The 22,352-nt window shown below is 44.7% G+C and overlaps 1 protein-coding gene across 7 annotated transcripts in view; it reads right to left on the minus strand.

The window, feature by feature from the left end:
* Window positions 1-1,193: 1,193 nt before the first annotated feature.
* Window positions 1,194-22,352, minus strand: part of CELF2 (CUGBP Elav-like family member 2) — a 309,637-nt gene continuing 288,478 nt past the window's right edge. For 6 of the 7 annotated variants that reach the window (XM_089906516.1, XM_022580273.3, XM_022580281.3 and 3 more), the window contains 3 exons: window positions 14,842-15,039; window positions 9,858-10,001; window positions 1,194-6,572 (listed from right to left, as the gene is read on the minus strand). In XM_089906516.1, the coding sequence (XP_089762642.1) occupies window positions 6,445-6,572; window positions 9,858-10,001; window positions 14,842-15,039 (470 nt within the window). In that variant the 3' untranslated portion in view covers window positions 1,194-6,444. The remainder of the gene's footprint in view (window positions 6,573-9,857; window positions 10,002-14,841; window positions 15,040-22,352) is intronic. The other variant, XM_030761776.2, reaches the window with a different exon arrangement.

Here is a 22,352-nt window from a genome sequence, read left to right on the forward strand (position 1 = left end):
TAGGGGTCAGAGGGGCTGCCGAAACCGGAGGGTGGGGAGCCTGAGCACCTGCAGGGAAAATCTCCTTGGCGGCCAGAGGAAGGCTGCCGGTGCTGGGTGGCCTGAGTTGGACAGAGCTTGTGCGTCTGAAGAGTTGGAGGGAGAGATCAGAGCAGACGTCAATGGAATCTTGTAAGAGCACTTGGAGAGCAGTCAGATTCCTGAGCAGAAGAGATGGGCAGAAGAGGGAGGAGGGCCTGTGGCTTCAGCTTTCGAGGGCATACAAGGAATGGTTTTCTTCTCTAGTCCTCTTTTTGCTAGCTGGGGTTGGGGCGATCGTGGGGGACAAGGCTTTTTACACAATATACACTCATTCCAGAAGGAGTGTGTGGATGCATATGGCCTTCTTGGCTTTCATTTGGAAACGGATGATATAGTATGAAGACTTGGGCATGAGAAACTTTACCTCTTCCCCCTCCCATCCCACCAGACTGAGTAGAGCTTCCATTTGAGCCCTTGCAAGTATTTCTTTTCTCTTCCACTAGTTTTAATAATTAAAGCTGCTCCTGGATTCAGTTAGCTCTAAAAATAAATAATTTAAATTACTTTTCTATACATATCTATTGATTGATGGCAACGCATAGATTTAAATTTAACACCTTTCACATCTATTCACCAGGTAAGTTAAGTTTATTTTTTCTTCCCTTGAGAGCTCACCTCTTTCTTTTAAAAAATGTGACTGGTTTCTGAGAAGAGTTTGATGGTAATGATATGCCTTTGGAGTCATGGGTAGGCAGAAGAAACCCCAGCTCTGCTGCTTCCCTTCTGAAGATTTATGCAGCAAAGCAGAGCCATTTTTAATGAGTGTTAAGAACTGCATACATATACCCAAGGGAAGGGGAGAGAGAAAGTGAAATATACCAGTGTGGTGAGAAGACCAGATCAGGTCTTGGCAAATCCAACTCTGTAGGTGGACCATAGAAATAAGTATAAATCTTGGAAGCAGTGGTTAAAATAGGCTGTTGTACATAAATTAGAGGTGGCTGGTGTGTAGTTTCCCCCTTCCCCAAATCAGATATTCACTTAGGTGGAATCGACTGTATCTTATTACACAACATATAGAAAAAAAAACATACGTGAAACAGTGAGGTGTGCAGATGTATCACCAACATATAATGACTACCAACAATACAACACTCAGAGAGAGAAACAAGTATTAGGAAAATGGTTTAATATTGGAGACAGAAGCAAAAAACTGCATCACACAATAACATACGTTACAAAAATAAGTTTGACTGTTTCAACTACACGGTTATGTTCACAATGAGGACAGAAGAATCAGAAAAAACTTTGATCTAAACAGCAAAAAAGCAAACCCCTAAAGTTTTAACTAATACATTTATCCACTTAAAGTGACTGAGTACTTCTAAATCTAATTACCTTATTGTGTAACTGCACAATACAGAATAAAAAGTGAAACTTACCGCTGTATTTTAAGACAAAATTCTAATGCTAGATATAAGCAAAGGGAAAAAAGAAATCAAGCCAAAGTTTTTAATTCTCAAAAGAAAAGCAACTTTCTTTCTATCAACCAGAAATCAAACTTGAAATCAGTCATTGTCAGGGGGCCCACTAGAGTAAGCCACAAAAATTTCCATTTTTTTTTTAATCTCCAGTATAAAAAGTTCCACTGGTACAAAATGCATAAGTACAATCAGTTGTAGAAATAGGAAAGCCTGCGTATTTTTTTTGGCTCAAATTCCATCAAACAACAAAATCCAAATGCATCAATAAAACAGAAACAATACTCAAATGGTCTTACAGTTTTCCACTAGGTTGCATTAACTTTGGCTTTTCTCAGACAATATTTAAAAACTATTTTGTAATTCTAAACAAAATGATATTATTAATCTACAAACAACAATTCTCACAGCACAAAAAAACACATACATTTTTTTGTATGACATTATTCAAAAAGGTAATGAAACTACAGGTTTTTTTAAAATTTTATTTCTTCTTGTTAATTAGCACTTAAGATAATAAAAACAGAAACAGTAAAATGAGTCCAGAGTAGCACAAGCCAAAGAACTATAACCCCTATGGTGAAAGAAAGATGAACTTGTTACGCCTTTGAGGACTGCCATTTGATCGCAATTCTCTAATTTAGTTTAAAAATGACTATTGTCTACACTTGATTTTTAAAAAAGCAGTTTCCCTGTGTGTTTGTTTTTTCTTCTGGCACAGGCCCTTCGCACCCTTGCAGCTTTTTCCTTTTGATATTAAGAGAGAAAGTGAAGAAAAGGACAACTTGTCTTTGAGGAGGGTTATCTTTTTAGCAATGAAACATGCCCCCCCGCCCAAAAAAAGAAAACGACTTTCCCTGTAACAGACAGTCTGTCTTGGTTGCCTGCAGAATAAACACTCAGCTCTAAGTGCCCACCCTGAGCCTCTTGTCAAGTGCAATCAGCTCCCCTGGGGGAGATGCAGGCAGTGGGAGGAGGGCACTGGAGCGCTTCTGGCTTCAGTGAAGAAATGGGAAAACATGGTTTAAGATTTCTGTATACTTGATAAGAGGTTCTAAATGAGACAGTCTAGGAAATTCAAATGGTGTTGTCTTGTGTTCTTATGGATGTATCTGTGTACCACCATATTATCATCTACACGAGAGAGACAAGTGCGATAACCTCTGTTATTCAGCTGTTTGTTTGCTGCAGGAAGTACAAAATAGCCCTCGAAGGATGAAGGAAGGCCCCAGCAGTAGTAAACACGTGTGAGGATAATACAGATCATTTCATTGTAAGTGCATGTGCTATAAGAAGGAAACTTTTTTTTTTTTTTTTTTGCATCATTATTAGAGGCTAGTCCTTTCCATCCCAGGGCTATCACATCCACACACATATTAAACCAAACAGGGTGGTGAGCGGGGGAAAAGGAGGAAGGAAATGGAGCCAGCAGTTTCTGAACTCCATCAGAGAGACAAAGAAGCTTCCAGAAAGGCAGGAGTGTGTTTTGGGACTGTGGGGATGACTTTGGGCTTTGTCAGGACAGCAAGAGACCTGCTCACATGAAGTGAAAGTCAAAGAAATATGGCGCTTTAGAAAGTGGCAGCAGGAACGGGTGCTAGGTATTTGGTCAGTAACTGTGATGAACTGAGTTTGCCTTTGATGGTCAGTCCCCTTTAGATGCATTCAATTCAAAAGAAACAAAAAGGCAGGGAAAAGGATTGTCAACTTCTAACTCCAGACACCTGGCTTATTCAGAGGTATCCACTGCACAATGGCTGGTAAGAAACAAAACCAAAAATCCCTCAAAAGACTACCCCATCATCACAAAGCCATTTAACTGGAAGGTATATGAAATTATTCTAAACTGGAACATACCACTAACCTGATCTCAAAAGCATATTGAATTTAAGGTTTATTTAGTTGCTTGACTAGCTACTGTTCCCCTCAGGTTTATCCAGTAACTCTTTTTAAAGTGTTATTTTTTTCCTTTCTTTTGGCTCTCAACCAAAGGATAAAGTAGTAGTAAAGACAGAAACAACTCAAAGATATATGCAGAAAAAAAATCCAAATTAGAAACACCCCCAAAACAAATGAAAATGATGACAGCATAAAAAGTTAACATTCCAGATAGCACTGGGTAGAAAGGGTTAAAAGTTCAAAACTTTCTCACCTTAGAGGTTTCCATATATCATGAAGAAAATACATTGTGAGGTTGCCGTCACAGCATTGATGTTCAGAGTGGTTAAAAAAGTGAGACATGGGCACTTATACAATGTCTTACAAAAAACATCATAGAGAAATAACAAACAATAACAATTTCAGGCAACAAGACCACAGGATAGCAAGTTAACAAACTTTTTAACCTCTTTTTTTTGTTGTTTTTTGTTTTTTAAATATTAGGGATTTATACAAAACACATAATAAAATACCCATGTTATCAAATTACTTCTCACAAGAAACACACTGAAGCTCTAGGAAGGAAGTACCTTTGGAATTTGGCACTATATATTTTCACTTTTTTTCTTTAAAAGAAAAAAAAAATCACATTTTGCTGAACACAAACACATCTAAATAGTCCACAAAAAAAAAAAAAATGACATCAATGCTTTACAAGCCAACACAAAACTTACTCTGGAATAGGTTTTCTTTTTTCCCTCACATGAAATTTTTTGTAAGCAAACAACTTTTTTTTGAAATTCTTTTTTGTTTTAAGTAAACCAATTCTAAACTTGTCTTATCAACAAAGAACATTAAGACCATGAGACTCATGATGAAACCACAACTTAATTCACAGAAGCACCAACGTTAACACAGTTTACAGTAACCTTTCTCCTGTACATTGAAACAGTATAAAATATAGGTAATTTCATGTGCATTAAACCATGGATTGTCTAACTGTGAGTCAGTTCAGCAAAAGGTGACACAAATAGGTAGCATTTGCCCCAAAACAGGGTAAATATTTTTCTTATACTAATCTACAAAAAGTGGTTCTATATATATATCTTAATGAGAAAGTGAGCCACCTAAAATGGCCTTATCAAAAAACTTTACACTGCCTGAAAAATGTAAAAACTATTACAGACCTCTAGAGACTTAAAATCAGACAGTTTTTTTCTCAAACTGTTTTTGGAAGTAGTCTGTTAGAAACCAACATTCTGTGTCCCTGGACACATATTGCTATTGTTACCAGTGACCGGGAAGAATGCCAATCCCTGTATAATACTTTCAAGTCTGTTTTATGAAAAGAAAAGAAAAAAAAAAAGAAACATTTTTGCCACAGGTTTTTTCCTATTATTAATTTGTGTAATAATAAATTTCAGTCTTGCATGAATGCAGCAATGTTTTTCACATTGACTTCCCAGAATTCATAGCTAGATGAGGTCACATGCAAATTTCAAAGGTCAAACTAGATCAAAGGTCAGTAGGAGAACCAAATATGATGTGAGGTCAGAAAGACATCAGAAACAATGACGGGACGATGAAACTTTTTTTTGAGACGCCACAGGGACATGCTAGGCAAACGGTGAACTAACGGGCATGAAGATGTCTAGGGAGAAAACAGGGAGAGTAAAAAGTTACACAGAATCTACGCAGCAGCAACAAAATCACTCTTCAGGGTGCAGGAGAAAAACTAATGCAAATTTTAGGTCATTAGGGAGTCTACGAGCCATCCACGTAATTTGCATTTCTTACACTCTTTATCCACAGCACAAAGGAACCCAAGAGAATCCATCCGGAGAGGGAGAGGGGATGGATTCTGGGCGTTTTGGGGTGAGGGGCTGGCAAAGGATGGGGAGAGGGTCCAGTTTCAACGAATGTAACAGATGGGGAAAGTCAGACGACTGAACTGTAAACTAGATAATGGCAGTTACGAACAAAATCATCAGACAGATACAGACACCGAGAGGATAAAGCATGGACTTGAGGCCTAGGGTTCAACGGTGAAAAAAAGCCCATTCCTAGAACGATTCCTCTAGAGACTACTTCAGAAGGATCTGGCTAGCACAGAGAGCTGCTCTTTAGGTACCCAATAAGTTAACAATAGGCAATAAATAACTTCCATTATTTCTGAGGCAGTAAAAATTTTGTACAAAAATAGAAATGCTTTTTTTACAAATAAAATTTACAGGCCTGTGGCTTTCTTTTTATGTAGTATTTATGTATTACTTATTTATTATTAAATTTATCTTTCAAGAAACATCAAGTATTTTCACTCATTTTTAATTTTTAAACCCTGTAGCTTTAAGAAACAGATCTCTAAATCTTTTTTTACATTAATCCTTTCTAAAAACTAAAATAAAACAATAACAAAATAGACAACCAGTGTAATAATCTGACCAATAAATGTCATGTTTCTTTGAACACTAAAATAAAATCCTACTTATTAAAACAAACCAAATGTAGTGGAAAGACATTTTGTATTGTTTTTAAGTGCTTCTCCTGGCTTTTCTCTCGCGCTAGGCCACCGCCTTACCCTCTATGAACAGCTGGTGCCCCTCTGCGGGGTGGGCGCGGGCAGGAGGGGCGAATTCTCCAGGCAGTGCTCTGGGGCACAGGGTGGGGGAGGGGGAGGTGGGTCTCAGAGTTAGAATTGCACATTAGCCTTTGTTTGCCTTTTAAGTTGTTAAGATGTCATTTATTGTGTACGTGTTTTTCTTTAAAAAAGCAAAAAACAAAAAACAAAAAAGGTAAAAGGAGATTCAAATTGCAAAACAAAGGAGAATACAGTGGTACAAGTGGAGGAGGAGTTTACTCGATAGAAACAAGGTAGCCGAGTTTATGGCGAACTGGGTAGGGGGCCTGGGAGGGGGTAATGGAGGCCTTATTGTAAAAATAACCGTCTCTCTTGGTAAAAGTTGGCAATGTGGTCCTCCTCTGCCTTTCCTGTTGAGCCCAGGCTGGCTCGTGGGACTTACCCTAAGAAAGCTAAAATAAGAGCAGGGAGCCTCTGGGGTTAGGATCAGTAAGGTTTGCTGTCGTTTTTGGAGCGCTTCAGCTGGACCTTCAAGCGTTTCATGCCAATCTGAAAGCCATTCATAGCCTGGATAGCAGCTTGCGCAGACACGGGATTGTCGTAGCTAACAAAACCTGGAAGACACAAGCGGAGGGAGGGCGGGAATCAAGATGGAGAGGCAGGGGAGCAAAGGAGGGTGGCTGCAGATGCTAAGTGACACGTGCCCAGCCTGCGGTCTCGGGTCAGCGCTACTCAATTCACGGACTACAGGTCATGTTTTAGGGGCAACACTGGAAACATCCACTGAGAAGCGGTGGAGAAGCTGGCTGGACCGCTAACTTGCTATCATGAGAACAAAACCCCTCTGCAGAAGGCTAAAATCTCAAACATTGAGTCAATTTAGTCTGTTTACTGATTTCAGTCAAACCTGTTTGTGTTTAAAGTCCCTTAGAATCCCGAACGAGCCTCCAATACATCAGTAAGTGCTGCTCCTAGAAGCAGTGGTACAAATATTCTAGGTCTCCAAGGGCCCCCAGAGGCTCACATGCCCCAACCAGGTGAGGTTTAAAAGCAGGATAATTGAGGGATGGGCTGCATAACCGGTATGCTGCCCAAGACCCTGACTGTTTCCATTCCAAGTCTCCATGTATACAGGACGGGGTCAGTTGGTGAATTAACTCTAGAATAATTTGTACTTCATTTTTACCACTTGGAGCTGTTACTGAGAGGAACCTAGGGGCCCAGGGGAAATGCTGTGCCCGTTCTCCTTATCTCAACTTCCATTTTCAAAGCTCCGGTGAATTCAGCGGAATGGAAATTGCTACCTTGTATCCCCAGCTGTCCTGGAGAATAAACAAACAGTCTAAACAGCTCAGGGCTTCACAGCCATCCTGACATACTTCCCACCACCTTTCTCTGTACCAACACTCAGACGCTTCTGAGGACCACCCAGGCTCTGCCAAAACCCAGAAACACAATTCTGACCACATAGTTTTGTTTCAGCACTGGGGGCAGGGATTACATGCAAAAGTTTCTTAAGTGTCGTCCCGACTTACTTTTGTTGTTGAAAGGAAGTTATACTGATTAGATTTCAGCTCTGACCATCCACTGTTCAGAAGGTTTTATACCAAGTTCTCCATCTATCTACTATTAAAGCATAAAGCTAAGGAGAACATTCCTTTACAAATTAGAGGAGAAAGAAAGGACATAAATATACCTTCTTTAGCAGAGTTGTCAGCTGATAAAAATAGGCATACAATATAAGCAGAATAGCTTCTCATAGGCTGCCTGTATGCAAAATGGTGGTTTAAATTTTTATTAAATTTAAATTCCCAATAAATGTGATCTTGAATCTAAGATTTTTGCTGATTTTCTCCTTTCCTCCTACGTCTTATCCAGAGGTAGCAAGATGACTGAAGACTGGAAATGGGTCAAGGGCAAAGTGGATAACAAAACCTGGCCAAGAGCTTAGGATGAAGAATGGGGTACCACGTTATAACCAGCAAACCTGGGACCCCAAGAAGTTAGGCTGTCTCACCAAGACACCTACATATGGGATGTTACAGCTTTTTAATAAAAACTGAAAACATAGTGCATAACACTAAATACAACTGTCTGATGCATTATTATGAACACAGTGGTTAAGTAGTTTGGGGGCTGATGATATAATCTCTTTTCAAGACGGTAAATATTTTCTCAAAATCAAACCATGAACTACAATCCTTTTTCTAATCTCCAAATAAGCTCAGGACATTGTTTAGCGATGAAGACTATAAATGTCTGGCTCGCAAGCCTTGTTCAGGGAAGCTCCCAATGGGGAGCCCTTACTGAGACATGCACACAGCCTATATAACAACTTACTTTCCATTTTGCTCTCTCATGAACCATTACAAGGGCGTTTATATACCTGTAATGGGTTCAGGCTAACAGCCTTTCCACTTGGATAGAAACAGTGACTTGAAATGGCTGACACGCTAATTCCCCCAACAACAGAGGCTTCAGACTTTCCTGGGTGACAGCACGGAAATCAGAAGGACGTCACGCGAGTGGAGTTTCAGAAGCCAGAGCACTCTCTTCAGACTGGCCGCCCGTCGCCAGTCAGCCGGGCGCCAAGTCTGAGTTTGTGCCTCTGCAGGAGCCGTCCCCACCTTTCCTTTTCATTGTGCCCACTTCTATTTGTTCTCCTCTGCCCACATCTGTTCTACTTTATTTTGTTTTGTGCTACTCTTAGCACCTATGACCAATGTGAGTCATTAAATCGGAGGAGTGATTAAAGCAAATGTTACATCTCAAACTGGGCCAGAACTTGCCAAGTTAGAAGTATATACTCTGAACATTCTAGCCTCTAAACTACTTTGGGGAACACAAGGGTTCAAAAAATAAAACAAGAACTAGATTTAATGAATGTTCTCCTCCTCTGTAAAACACGAGGGCATGCAGTGAGCCTGCCACACTCTCTCAGGGAGCGAAAACGCCCCAGGGAGCCAGAGTCCAGGCTGCTTGAGGAAGGAGATCGTGACAGCTCGGGCCACCGAGGAGCTGGGATGTCCAGTGTTCTGAGAACACCTGCATCTCCTGCGCTCTCCACCCACTCAGGCAGCCACTGCAGATCCCAGCATCCCAGCACACCACAGCACTTCATGTCACCATGAGCTAAACCAGCCACCGTCCCTGGGCTCCTGGAGCTGCTGTGTTGGGCATGGCCTGAGCACACCCCTACTGTGAAGGTGTGTGCATTGATGAGTGTGTTTTTATGTACATCCAGATGCTGAACAATGAGCCCCCAGTACAGTGTGCTGCCTACACCCACAGGGTCTGAGTCCTGGTGGACCTGGAAGGGTATGGAGTTTGTGGCAGAGTGTCTGCAGTGCCATTCTGTATCAGGAGTCTCAACTACACTACAGTCTGTAAACTCCTTCCATCCGGTGAAGCCTGTGGTTCAAACTGGGGGCCCAAAGAGACTGTTGCTGGTCAACTATGGAAGGTGATTAACTTAGTTATAGGCAGTAAGGACCTTGAGTATAGAGCACTACCTACTATACGGGCATTTAATTTCCCAGATCTGTCCTTTCTCCCAGGTCTTTTCTGCCTTTTTGATGAGATGACTTGACCCAGTCTGCTTACATGGATCCAGACAACCTGGAACCACCACACACACTGAAGGCCCTGTCCCGGCATCTAAAATACTGGCCATTACATTTGCCTTCCCATGACCCCTTGCTGGCCGTGCACTGTGTATCCTAGCTGGCTTCTTTCACATACCAAAGGGCCATTACATTTGCCTTCCCATGGCCCCTTGCTGGCCATGCACTGTGTATTCTAGCTGGGTTCTCTCGCATACCAAAGGGCCATTACATTTGCCTTCCCATGACCCCTTGCTGGCCGTGCACTGTGTATTCTAGCTGGCTTCTCTCGCATACCAAAGCACTTGCTCAGATTGGTCTGTTTGTCAATGAAGACTTTAGCAGAGATAACATTTCCAAAAGGCATGAACATCTGCAGGATGTCCTGGTCTCCAAACTCCTGTGGAAGGTGGTAAATAAAGAGGTTTGCACCCTCTGGACCTAAAGAGGGGAAAAAAAAAAAAAAATCAGAGTAAGGTATTCTGCACTTCTTAGTTCCCAAAGCCTCTTCTCAGGAATGTTTTAACAACAGATGGGCTAAGCACGTGGCTTTCCCTCATACAGAGATGGATACAAGTCCAGTGCTGGTATGTCTTTTAGGACAGGAATCGTCCTTCACATTTTCCTGACTTCCAAAGAGACATCGGTTAAGAATGGCTTCCTTTTCATCTATAAGCTGTGGGTCACATTTGCTTACTGCGCGTGAGCACGAATCTTCAGTCTTCCTGGGCGTGAAGGTGGCAGACGAGGGGGAGAATCGGGGAGGAGAATGCAGGCGTGGGTTTTTCCCACGTGGCCATGTTTTATAGTACGTAGTATATATTCTCTCTTGGATACAGTGTCCTGTGTGTTCTAAGCAAATTGCAGCAATTTAGAAGTAATGAATATAGCAGTAATGCTGCTTGGATTTCTCAATCATTTACCTAATTATCCATCCAGTTCTGATTTGGCAGATCTCTTAACACATAGTCTAATAATCATCTTTCTTAGAAACGACTGGCAATGAGTCAAGGCAGGAAAAAGTAGGTGCTAGAGTTTCACAACTGTGATCGGAATGACACCACTGGGAATTAGCCTTGCAAACTGAGCGCATGAGGTGCACAAGCTGGTCAGAGACTAAGCGAAGCCTGGTTCTTGGCTCTCCACCATAACTTCCAGAAATACAAGGAACGAGGACAGAGTAGGGGCAATCTTAGCTACACCAGACAGGACAGCACTCTTAAGTTCCTTTCCATTTCATTCTCCCATCTCTCTAGCCACCTGCAGGAGAACCAGCTGCAGCTTAAAGGAAGCAGAAAGGAGGGAATCCCAGTGATTACAGCAGGTCATCACCTTCTAATATGTCACAGGTGAGAATGCTTTCCAGGTCAGAGGGTGCTTGGGGGAGTTGTAGGTCCTTCCCCAGATGGTTCTGGGGAGGCCCCAGGGCTGGACGCCTCTAGGATGTTCTGGGCATGGTGTCTGGGAGGGAAGGGAGCTCATAAAACTGGTGAAGTAGCCAAGCACCTGGTTCACGGGGCCTTGACTGACTCTCGCAGGACAGGAACCAGGACTGCCTGCTCCACTGGGAAGCCCCAGGGGCTGGGGGGTGAGTGTCTGTTTGTATGGGCCGAAGAGAAGGAGAACTGGGGTAGAAAGAACTTTGTAAAAATAAAAGGAATAAACATCTTTGCAAAGAAAAGTCAAACCAAGTTTCTTTCCACACACACAAACACACAATCATAAAAGAAAAAAGTATTCTAATGAATGGGACTTTTCACAAGGAAATCTTCTTGAGGCAAATTTCTGAAGCCACAGAGATGAAGCATTTCTTTCTTATTTAAGTGTTAACATGGCCACTTTAATTTTCCGTATTGCTCACAATTTCCAGGGGCATAGCCATGTTCCAGTGCAAGAGACACAGTTTGTATTTAAAGGGGCACAATTACAGGGTTAGGTCCCCAGATGTTTCTTTGTTTAAAAAAAAAAAAAGACAACTCTTAAACAGTCAAAACTTAGTATGAATAGATGCAAAACCAAAACACTGGAGGTGGGTGTTCTGAGGGCCACTATGCGTGTGCGTCCCCTGCAGTTTGTCTATCAGGCAGATCTGGTACTGCCCATACTGGATATGCCTTCTAAATAGAAGGTCCAAATGCACAAATGAGGATTAATGGGGCCCAATGGGAATTGTGAAGTCAGCTCACCTCCTGAAGCCTGGGGAGAAAATGCAATTTTAATGCACTGTGACAGATTACTGGCCATGCCTGGGTAGTCCCGGCCTTCTCGAAAGCAGTGCATTCTGAACGTACCCAGGCCAGACAGGGGACTAAGAAAACGGGAAGAAGGTAAACCCAAGGAGGCTGTCTTTTTCCTCATCACCAAGAAATACTTGGATTTTGCAAACTGCCGAAGTCATTAACACTAAAATGAGAAAAAGGTGACTTGGTATGGAAAACCTCTTAATATTCAGTAAAGGAGGCTACTGCCATAGACACCAAGGGTAAAGAAACAGTTTTTTGAGGATTCAACCTAGGTATCTTCCTTCTGTCTCCCTTCAGTAAAAACCTGCTGACCAACCACACATTCCTCAGGCCTCTAGTATACGTGACTAACTTGCTAGAGCTCGTTCAGTTGTATCATTGGTCCCAGCTGGCTGGGTGTTCACGTTCATATTTCTCATGGGGCACCTGATGTAGCAGAAAGCACTGGGGGTGTCTGTATCAGACCGCCAGTTGGGATCTGGAGGCTCTACCTAATGCTGTGTGTGTGACATGCCTCCTGCAAACACAGGCAGATGGGAAGGGTGTGAAAGAGCTCAGAGGATATTTAGGAATGGCAGGAAACGTGGTCAGCTTGCCTGAATTTAGATCTGTAGGGATGCCATAACCCTTCAGAAGATTTAGCTGGGGAAAATATTAAAACCATTTCTTTACAAGGCCAGACTGGTTCACTTTCCAGTCGGAAAATATATACCAGGGTGCACGACTAAATACATGAAATTGACTCAACTTTCTTGATTAAAGAACAGAACTAAGGAGTAGAAAATCTAAAACTCTGTTTAGTAGTGGAATACATCATGGGGTCTTTCCTTTGCTTCTCAGTATGACCTGCCTTTTAAATTATGTTTTAGTTAAGCTAATGTTAAGATGGTTTAAATTTCTTAGCACAGGTTAACACGGTGAGAAGAAGGTGATCAGAAGAGACATACGAGAAGATGGAAGATGATTTAAAAAGACCTGAACAAACCTAAAACACCATCAAGCACTAACCCATGCTGCTGGTAGGCCACATACCTAAATATAAATGATCTGGAGTGGGCAGTATTTATCTTGAACTATTTTACATTAATCCCAGAGGATTAATTATTGCACAAGCAGCGCCTAAAACTTAAGGGATAGAAATTTAGGGCAGTGAGCTGGTGTGAAGGAACTTCCGGGCCCAGACTTTCTCCTTAAGCTACTGACTTTCGAGTCTGCTGGTGACAGATGTTTTCTCAGTGACCCGGGTTATATGGTTTGCTGTGAGGCCCTGCTGGGTGAGGGAGAAGTGACCAACACTCTCTAAGACGCACGTGGGGGAACTGCTTTTACGGTCTCTCCTGAGGACACGGTTATCTGACAGGATCCCTCCTACCACCCTCATTTGTCACCATGGTAGTCAGACCTCAGACACAGGGACCTCAATACAGGCTTTCCTTTGGGAAGCCAAGGTATTTATGACATGGGGTCTCCACACGCCTGGGGAAAATGCAGTTGTCTGAACAGTTGTGCAAGTTTTAAAAAAATCAACAATAACAGTCACAGCTGAGAGGAAAGAGAAAGTTGAAAGAATGAAACTCAGATTTTCAACTATCTTCCTTTTTTTTGTTTTGCGGTATGCGGGCCTCTCACTGTTGTAGCCTCTCCCGTTGCGGAGCACAGGCTCCGGACGCGCAGGCTCAGCGGCCATGGCTCACGGGCCCAGCCGCTCTGCGGCATGTGGGATCCTCCCGGACCGGGGCACGAACCCACGTCCCCTGCATCGGCAGGCGGACTCTCAACCACTGCGCCACCAGGGAAGCCCATGTTTTTGTTTTTTTAAAGAAAGATGTTTTTCTGTTTATATGTAACAGCATTAAAAATGGAAGATAGGGCTTCCCTGGTGGCGCAGTGGTTGGGAGTCCACCTGCCGATGCAGGGGACACGGGCTCCGGGAAGATCCCACATGCTGCGGAGTGGCTGGGCCCGTGAGCCATGGCCGCTGAGCCTGTGCGTCCGGAGACTGTGCTCCGCAACGGGAGAGGCCAAAACAGTGAGAGGCCCGCGTACCGCAAAACAAAACAAAAAACCCCCAAAAAAACCAAAAACACATGAGTATCTTTAAAGCTGTGTCCCTTTTACTATTCCCAACTTAAAAAGAAAAACCCTTCTATTTCTTAAAGGACACCATGTTTAATTAAAGTCAAAATATTCAGACAAAAACCAGTCTGGAACTATGGGGTGAGGATATAGAAGAAGGGAAATAAATTTTAAAAACATCTTCAGCAAGTACTTCCCTATTCTAATTTCTTTTCTTGTGTTCAAAACAAGTCAGAAAGAGAATAAATATCACAGTGAAGATTCTGCTTTAAAAGCAATTTCAATCAAGGAGGAAGGAGCCAAAAGGAGGAAAGAAAGACACAAGCCCTCCCTACTCGGGCCAGCTCATTAACTGCTTTATAATTAGCCTTCATTTATTCTTAGCATTCACTTCCTGATGTTTATTTTGCCTTACCGGCAGAGAAGCAAGGCAATCAATCACTTATTTGCTTCCCCAGAAGACCCCTGATTAAACCGAGACTGAGTCAAACCTAAGAGTGGATTTTTTCATTAACCTGGAAACCATCATGGACTAAGAGGTGAGCTCCACCATCACGGGGGACGTGGACTGCGGGAAAGCTGGGCCGAGCCCACAGGGGGCTGCATCGACCCACCCCTTCCTCTAATGAGGAGTTTGTATAGAAGGGGAGAAATGAGAGGTGGCCCTGCTGATTCGGGAGAGGGTGCTCCCCGCAATTTTTCGACGGCAGCAATCACTAGGTAATTGTGTATGGCGCACAGAGGGTGAGGACTCCACCTGAACAGGGAGAGGAACAGTAAAGCTAAATACGACAGGAAAGAAGACTGAAAGGGCCTGTCAGATTTCTTTACGAAAAACCAAACGAACATGAGTAGGAGAAATAAAACAACTGCTTTCTCTCAGGACAGTGGCTCGGTGGAAGTTCCTTGGAGCTCTGCTCTGGGGGCGAACGCTGCCCTCCGGCCCGGGCCCAGGCACATACCTTCCTTCTGGCTGCCGGCCGCGCTCTGCTGCTGCAGCAGGCTCTGGCTGTACAGCGTGGGCAGCGCCGCGGCCGCGTACTGCTGGATCCCTGAGTAGGCCTGGGTGAGGGCGTCCATGGTGCCCGCCGTGCCATTCGTCAAGCCCGTGGCGCCAAGTCCTCCATTCAGAGCCGCCATACCTGAGAGCATTTGAGCAACTTTACAAAAAACCCAACAATAGAGAAGAGAAACAGCACTTTTCATTAGTGCTTTCCAAAGGAAGTTAGAGAATCATTTGACACAAGTACGACAGCAAGTGCATGCAGCGAGCACACCAATTACACCAACAAGAACTTACGGACAAAACTATGAAGTGACAAATTGTAATAACGGCAGACACACAGACGACCACCGCAAGCCCCTGAGCAACGGTAAGCCTCACTCCCTAGGCCAGTGACGGAACTCACCAAGGCACTACAGAGAGCCAGTGCATCTGAGCTCCTGCAGTGCGCTGCTGGCAAGGACTGGGGTTCTCTTTCTGAAGTAGAAGCTTTCTACCGCTTAGAGCTTGGGAGCATGTAAAAAACCACTAGTGGCAAAGGCCTGCGACATCTGTACACTTAAGCCACTTACTGGGCTCTCTGAGGAGCCGTGGGATGGCCCCAGGGTTCGAGGGGGAAGGACAGGATTGAAACTGCTCTCCCTTAAGCTATCTGATGAGGAAATGGCAGAGAGCACGAGCTCTGTACTCAATCAACCAGTGAATCACCAGTTCCGCTGACCGGCTTCCTCAACAGCTGAAGGATGCTGTCAGGGACGAGGACCTTAGGGAGAGCCTCTCTGACGATGAAGAATTAAAGGTGCAGGAAAAATGTGGCTCCCTCCCCTCGGTGTAGCTAACTGAAGCTGCTTGTTCAGTATGAAAGGCTAGAAACGGGATGGGGCTGTTCTCAGCAGCAAACAGACGCACACGCAGACGCACACGCAGACGCACACGCGCACACACACACACAGACGCACACACACACACAGACGCACACGCACACACACAGACGCACACACAGACACACACAGACGCACACACACACAGACGCACACACACAGACGCACACACAGACACACACAGACGCACACACACAGACGCACACACACAGACGCACACGCAGACGCACACGCACACACACACACAGACGCACACAGACACACACACACAGACGCACACACACACAGACGCACACACACACACAGACGCACACACAGACACACACACAGACGCACACGCAGACGCGCACACGCAGACGCACACGCACACACACACAGACGCACACACAGACGCGCACACGCAGACGCACACACACACACAGACGCACACACACACACAGACGCACACACAGACACACAGACGCACACACACACAGACGCACACAGACGCGCACAGACACACGCACACAGACGCACACGCACGCACACACAGACACACAGACGCACACACACACAGACGCGCACACACAGACGCACACGCAGACGCACACACACACACAGACGCACACAGACACACACACACAGACGCACACACACACAGACGCACACACAGACGCACACGCAGACGCGCACACGCAGACGCACACGCACACACACACAGACGCACACACGCACACACACAGACGCGCACACACACACACACGCAGACGCACACACACGCACACACACACACAGACGCACACACACACACAGACGCACACACACACACACACAGACGCACACAGACACACACAGACACACACAGACGCACACACACACACAGACGCACACACACACACAGACACACACGCACACAGACGCACACACACACAGACGCACACGCACACACACACAGACGCACACACACAGACGCACACACACACAGACGCACACACACACAGACGCACACGCAGACGCACACGCAGACACACACACACACAGACGCACACACACAGACGCACACGCACACACACACACGCAGACGCACACACACACACAGACACACACACGCAGACGCACACACAGACGCACACACAGACGCACACGCAGACACACACACGCACAGACGCACACGCAGACACACACAGACACGCACACACACACACAGACACACACGCAGACACACACACACACAGACGCACACACAGACACACACACAGACGCACACACACACAGACGCACACACACACGCACGCACACACACAGACGCACACACACAGACGCACACACACACACGCACACAGACACACACGCAGACAGACACACACACAGACGCACACACACACACGCACACACAGACACGCACGCACACACAGACGCACACACACAGACGCACACACACAGACGCACGCACACACACAGACACACGCAGACGCACACACACACAGACACACACACAGACGCACACGCAGACGCACACGCAGATGCACACACACACACAGACGCACACACACACACAGACACGCACACACACAGACGCACACAGACGCGCAGATACACACACATACAGACACACACAGACGCACACACACGCCGACACACAGACGCATACACACACACACAGACACGCACACAGACGCGCACACAGACGCACACACAGACGCGCACACAGACACGCACACACAGACGCACACACAGACGCACACACAGACGCACACGCCTGAACATTAGTCAGTGCCCGTGGGACTGGGGTTTCCGCCAATGAGAGCACCCCATGCCATGTTTTTCAGTCAACTGAAGTGACCCCATGTCTGAAAAGCTGGATTTGGCTATTAACCCATGTGAACTGGATGACGGCCAGCACACTTTTTTGACTTTTTTCCTTGTCTCCTGGCTGCCCTTTTGCTCTATTATGGTTGTTGACTGTGTCACTTTTTCCCTGAATATGAGTCAAAACAAGTAATACTTTATAGAGTGTGAACTTTTCTATAAACTCAGGAAATGGAAGAGGTGACATCATAATTGCCTTGAGTTCCCTTTATGATGAAGACTTTTTTTTAAAAAGGTATGTTTATGGGAAGAACTTAGTGAAAACATTAATGAAAATCTTGAAAGAATTAGGGCTATTAAGGATGTTAAAATAGCAAAGGTGGTTAATTGAAAAAAATTGTAAGTCTAATGAGAATAGAGGACAACTAAGAGAAGGGTGCTTAGAAATTATACAGAGGAATCAAATATCAGAATCACCTCAACACTCCCATCCATGTTTTTGCTTGCCATCCGCAGGACACAGGGGAGGGGGCAGTGAGCTACTTACTCCATCATGCTTCTGTTCTTCTGACACCTTCATCTCTTAGATTAAAAGGACTACACAAGATAGGATAGAGGGATCTCATGGAGCCTCAGGTCTGGTGTTCTCCCTGGGGGGCTTGAGGGGACAGAAATGGGCCTTGGGTGACGTTTGGGGTGGGGCTGGAGTGTCAAGGAAAACCTGGGGGCCATGAACGTGGAAAGCCAGCTTCCTGAAAAGGAAAGTGATTTCAAGCAGTTCTAGCCGATACCAACTAAAGGTGGTGGCCAGCAGAGGTCCTGCTGACGTTGCTTCAAGTTTCTTATTATGAAGGAGTCTATTCTAATTTTTTCTGAGGTGTGTGTTTACCACGGCCAAGGTAGAACAGGTGATTGATTACCAGGTAGAATCTTAAAAACCATCAAAGGAAGTTTTCAACTTTTGAGAGTTATTCCTATCAATGATCTAATGTCATTCTGTATTAAACAGTCATTATACTGAAGATAACATTTGTCAATTCAGCTGCTGGTACTTGATTCCATCTAAACACTTTGGACAGTCGAAACAGAGGTTTGAAGAAGGTTAGTTGAATAAAATGCTTCCCCTTAAAAGAACAGGGCTTTCTTCGAAAAGGCCAAATGGACTGGCAAACCTCAACGAGGGAGGGAAGGTCTTTGCAAATAGTCTAGCAGTGAAGTTAGTGCGCAGCCAGACTACCGCGTGCTTTAACTGAACCGCTCTCCCAGGTCCTCCCTGATGGAGTCCCGGGGAGCTGTGAGACTATCGAGTAAACCTGTGAAAATGACCTAGAAGGACCCACCCGTAAAGATGAGCATGTACATCTGGCGTGGCCAGCATGAAGATGATGCTGAAAAAAAGAGTCGGTGGCGGAGTGGCACGAGCCAACTACAGTTATCTGCACACCCCTCGGCCAGGCTTTATACCAAATAAAGAAAGGGCAAAAGAGAGGAATGTATTAATATGTTCTCATAGATTTGTATGTATTTGCTGGGATAAATTTTCTTTGGTATAGATGGGATATATTCTTCTAAGCTGCAAGCTGATAATGAGGACTTAGGTCTAAGAAATGTCTAAAATCAGGGTAGATGAATATGAAAACATACAATTAGTGGCACTTGTACTCATGCCTGTGTTAATAATATGGTCACAAGTGTATGCGACGTTGTATGTGCTTGTGTATGTACCTAACTACATGTATCTTTATATATTCCAATAATACAGATTTAAACTAATTTCACAAGGCATACCAAGGGCGACAAGCCACCGCAACACTATGCCCAAAGCATCGCATCTTTTCTCTCCTTTACATAAAATATTTCCATAAACATTACTCACCAGGCATTTGTGGCTGGTGATATGCAGATAATCATAACTTTAAACACTATATGGTAAACCATTTGGAAGAATTAGCTCATTTAAAAAAGGAAAAGTAAGGATGTCACTTGACATACATTTAAGCACAAAATCAGATACAGATTCCTGGGTGGATATAACTGCAAAAAATATTTTCTTCGTCTTCGTTCAGCTATTAGTGTATGAAACCTGCCTGGAGAACCCTCAACTAATCCAGAAGGGAAAGCTCTGTTAGTGAATTGCCCACATTCCTTCCTTCTGATCTTGCTGTTTTCCGCTTTTAAGCTTTAGAGCGCTGTCCTTTTTTTAGTCCCTCCTTCTATGAGCATATAAGGAAGAACAAGGGTATGAAGCTCAAACAGTCTGGTTCAGCTACTTGTCTACCATCCGAAGCTTTACCTTGTGGGGAGCTGAGAGGCCCTCTGGCAGGGAAGGCAGTCAGATTCTCCCAGGATGAGTCTGGGAATTAACTGGATTCCATCTACCTACTTTTCTCCATGGCTCCTTCGTCCATGGAAAAGAGGTGGCTTTACTCAGAAAACCAGAAAACTCTCCTTACGGTAGCAAGTAATGGCTCCTGGGTGGAGTGGGGGAGGAAACGGTGATGATATGGAAGCTGTGGCCAACTATTTGTCAAGCTGCCTCTGTCCAGGTAACCGTTTGTTGACTACCTTCTTATCCAGTAGGACAGGTAGCATCATCATGTCTGTTAAGGAAGAACGGTTTGAAAGAGGACACTCTATATTAGAAGGTTTTCTCTCGGTATTTGAGAAAGCAAATCTTAGCTCCGAGCCGGTGCCGGGATTGTTAAATAGCTCTGATAGTAATTTACCCAGTCAGAAGGAATGTATTTTTCTTTGTGCATGACTTTTGGTTTAATTAAACATTTTTCTGGTTCATACTGTCTAGTAGGGGTTATTTGAAACTAGAAACAGTCTTAATTTCCCATGACCTATATGTACTTACATTAACCCAATGGTAAAGAATTTAAAAAACAAAACAATTTAAGGCTGTTTTTCTTGCCAGGAGCAAAACTGGAATAACACAGGTCCCACACAGGAACTACTCACGGTCTCTCTGCCATTCAACACAGTCCCTCTCCAGTCGCTCATGATAACGATGGGAAAATCCCCACAAAGGACAACAGAACAGGATGGAGAGAGGCGGGGCCACACAGACAACACACAGCAGTCATGAGCACGTGCTGAGGAGGACAGCCATTCCCACTGGCCTGTTACTGTGCAGACCAAGGACAGGCAGGCGATCAAATCAAATTCCTTGTTTTAGGGGAACTAGGTCCTGGGGCAAGAGAAGCAGCATGAAGGGATGTGTGCGAACACACGTCTGCAACCGAGGGGAAGGACAAGTGAGTTGGAGCGTCTGCAGAACAAGGTCAGAAACAGGAGGCAAGGCCATGAGGGCTGCTGGCAGGAGGGCAGCTGGAGGCAGCTTCACTGGAGTAAAACATTCTGCTGTCACGCGGCCACCACTTCATTCAACACGTGCTTGCTAATCAACAGCTATCTGGTCGGGAAGGAAAGAGATCTTTTTCTTGTCTGCTCTTTTTGGCCTTTGGTCAGATAAAACTCAGTCCAAGGTTATGACTGCTTTCCCCAAAGCGTCGGAATAAAAGGATTTAATAAAACCTCAACACATTTCCTATCTCTAAATGTACGACTTATCCTCTTATCTGGATTATAAAAGTTAGTCTTCATTTGGATGAGTTCTAGGTGCTTCTTTACCAAACAAATTGCAAGGTATTCTTTTGGGATTTGAAAATATAGAATTATTGGGGTGTTTTTTTTTTTGCTTTTAAAAACACAACTGCTTGATCACCCTTTAAAAACTGTACACTTAGTCAATCATGGTTTAAAATAAGGCAACTTGCCAAGGACCCTTTTCTTAATGCTTAAAATGGGCAGAGGCTGGGTTGCCCGGTAGGTAATTAGGTCCCTGAGTCAGGCTGTCATGGTCCTTCTGGATGTGGCTATTCTCAGGCACAGGGTAGGGATGTGGGCCCAAGCTGAGGGAAAGGCAACTGAGGTGTCCCTTCTGTGGACCGAGGACCTTCCCCAATTGGAGGGGCCAAGGCTAAGCTCGAGCCTCAGATATGACTCATCCTCTGGCCGGGCACTATTCTCCCCGTAGATCTAGAATGCCGGAAATGGGCAGGCTGTGTAAACAACTTTGAGTGCTTTGGTGAGTCTGTATGTTTCAGAGCTAAGTAATTCTGTAAGCAATTTGCCTCATTCTGCTTCAACCTGCGTTAGTTGGAACGGGGCCCTTAGGAGATGCACTGCTATAGGGTGACCCCTGACTCCGGGGGCTTGATAAAGACTCCAGACAGTACCTCGGGGGCGGCTCCTCGCCACTCAGCCTTGTTCTGCTTCCCAAGGCCTCATTTCTCCTCCTGTATAATCGCCATGAACCTTTGGGTTTTAGAGCTGGAGGGGACCCTTAAGATCATCTGATCCAGAACTTTCAATTTTCAGATGGGACCCTGAAGTCCAGTTGTGGGCAGTGATTGGCCTCAGATTCCTGCAGGTGACTGGGAGCTGGCCCCATGCATCCTGATTTCTAGCCCATTGATTTTTCTTTTATAACACACTTCCTCCCCTCAGATGAAGGGAACCAAACTAGAATCAAACCAAAGCCCTCGAAACCTGCAGGTACCTGTCAACCACAGAGACCTATGGTTAAATACACAGTCTACACATTACAAAAGACTTCGGGTGGTGAGGGTGGGGTATTTCTGGAGACAAAACAGAGGTAGGCAGCGTACGCCTGTCAAAACACGTGCTTCTGCTCCTCCATCCCAAGCTTTAGCTCTCCCCGTGACGTAACCTTTTAGGTCGTCTCTGGCTGACCACTGTCTGTGGGGGATCTGGGGGGAGGCTGTCCACCAGA

Source organism: Delphinapterus leucas, chromosome 2 (genome assembly GCF_059928025.1).
Source record: "Delphinapterus leucas isolate spDelLeu-1000000601 "Yukka" chromosome 2, BTC_Dleu_Yukka2, whole genome shotgun sequence".
Taxonomy (NCBI): domain Eukaryota; kingdom Metazoa; phylum Chordata; class Mammalia; order Artiodactyla; family Monodontidae; genus Delphinapterus; species Delphinapterus leucas.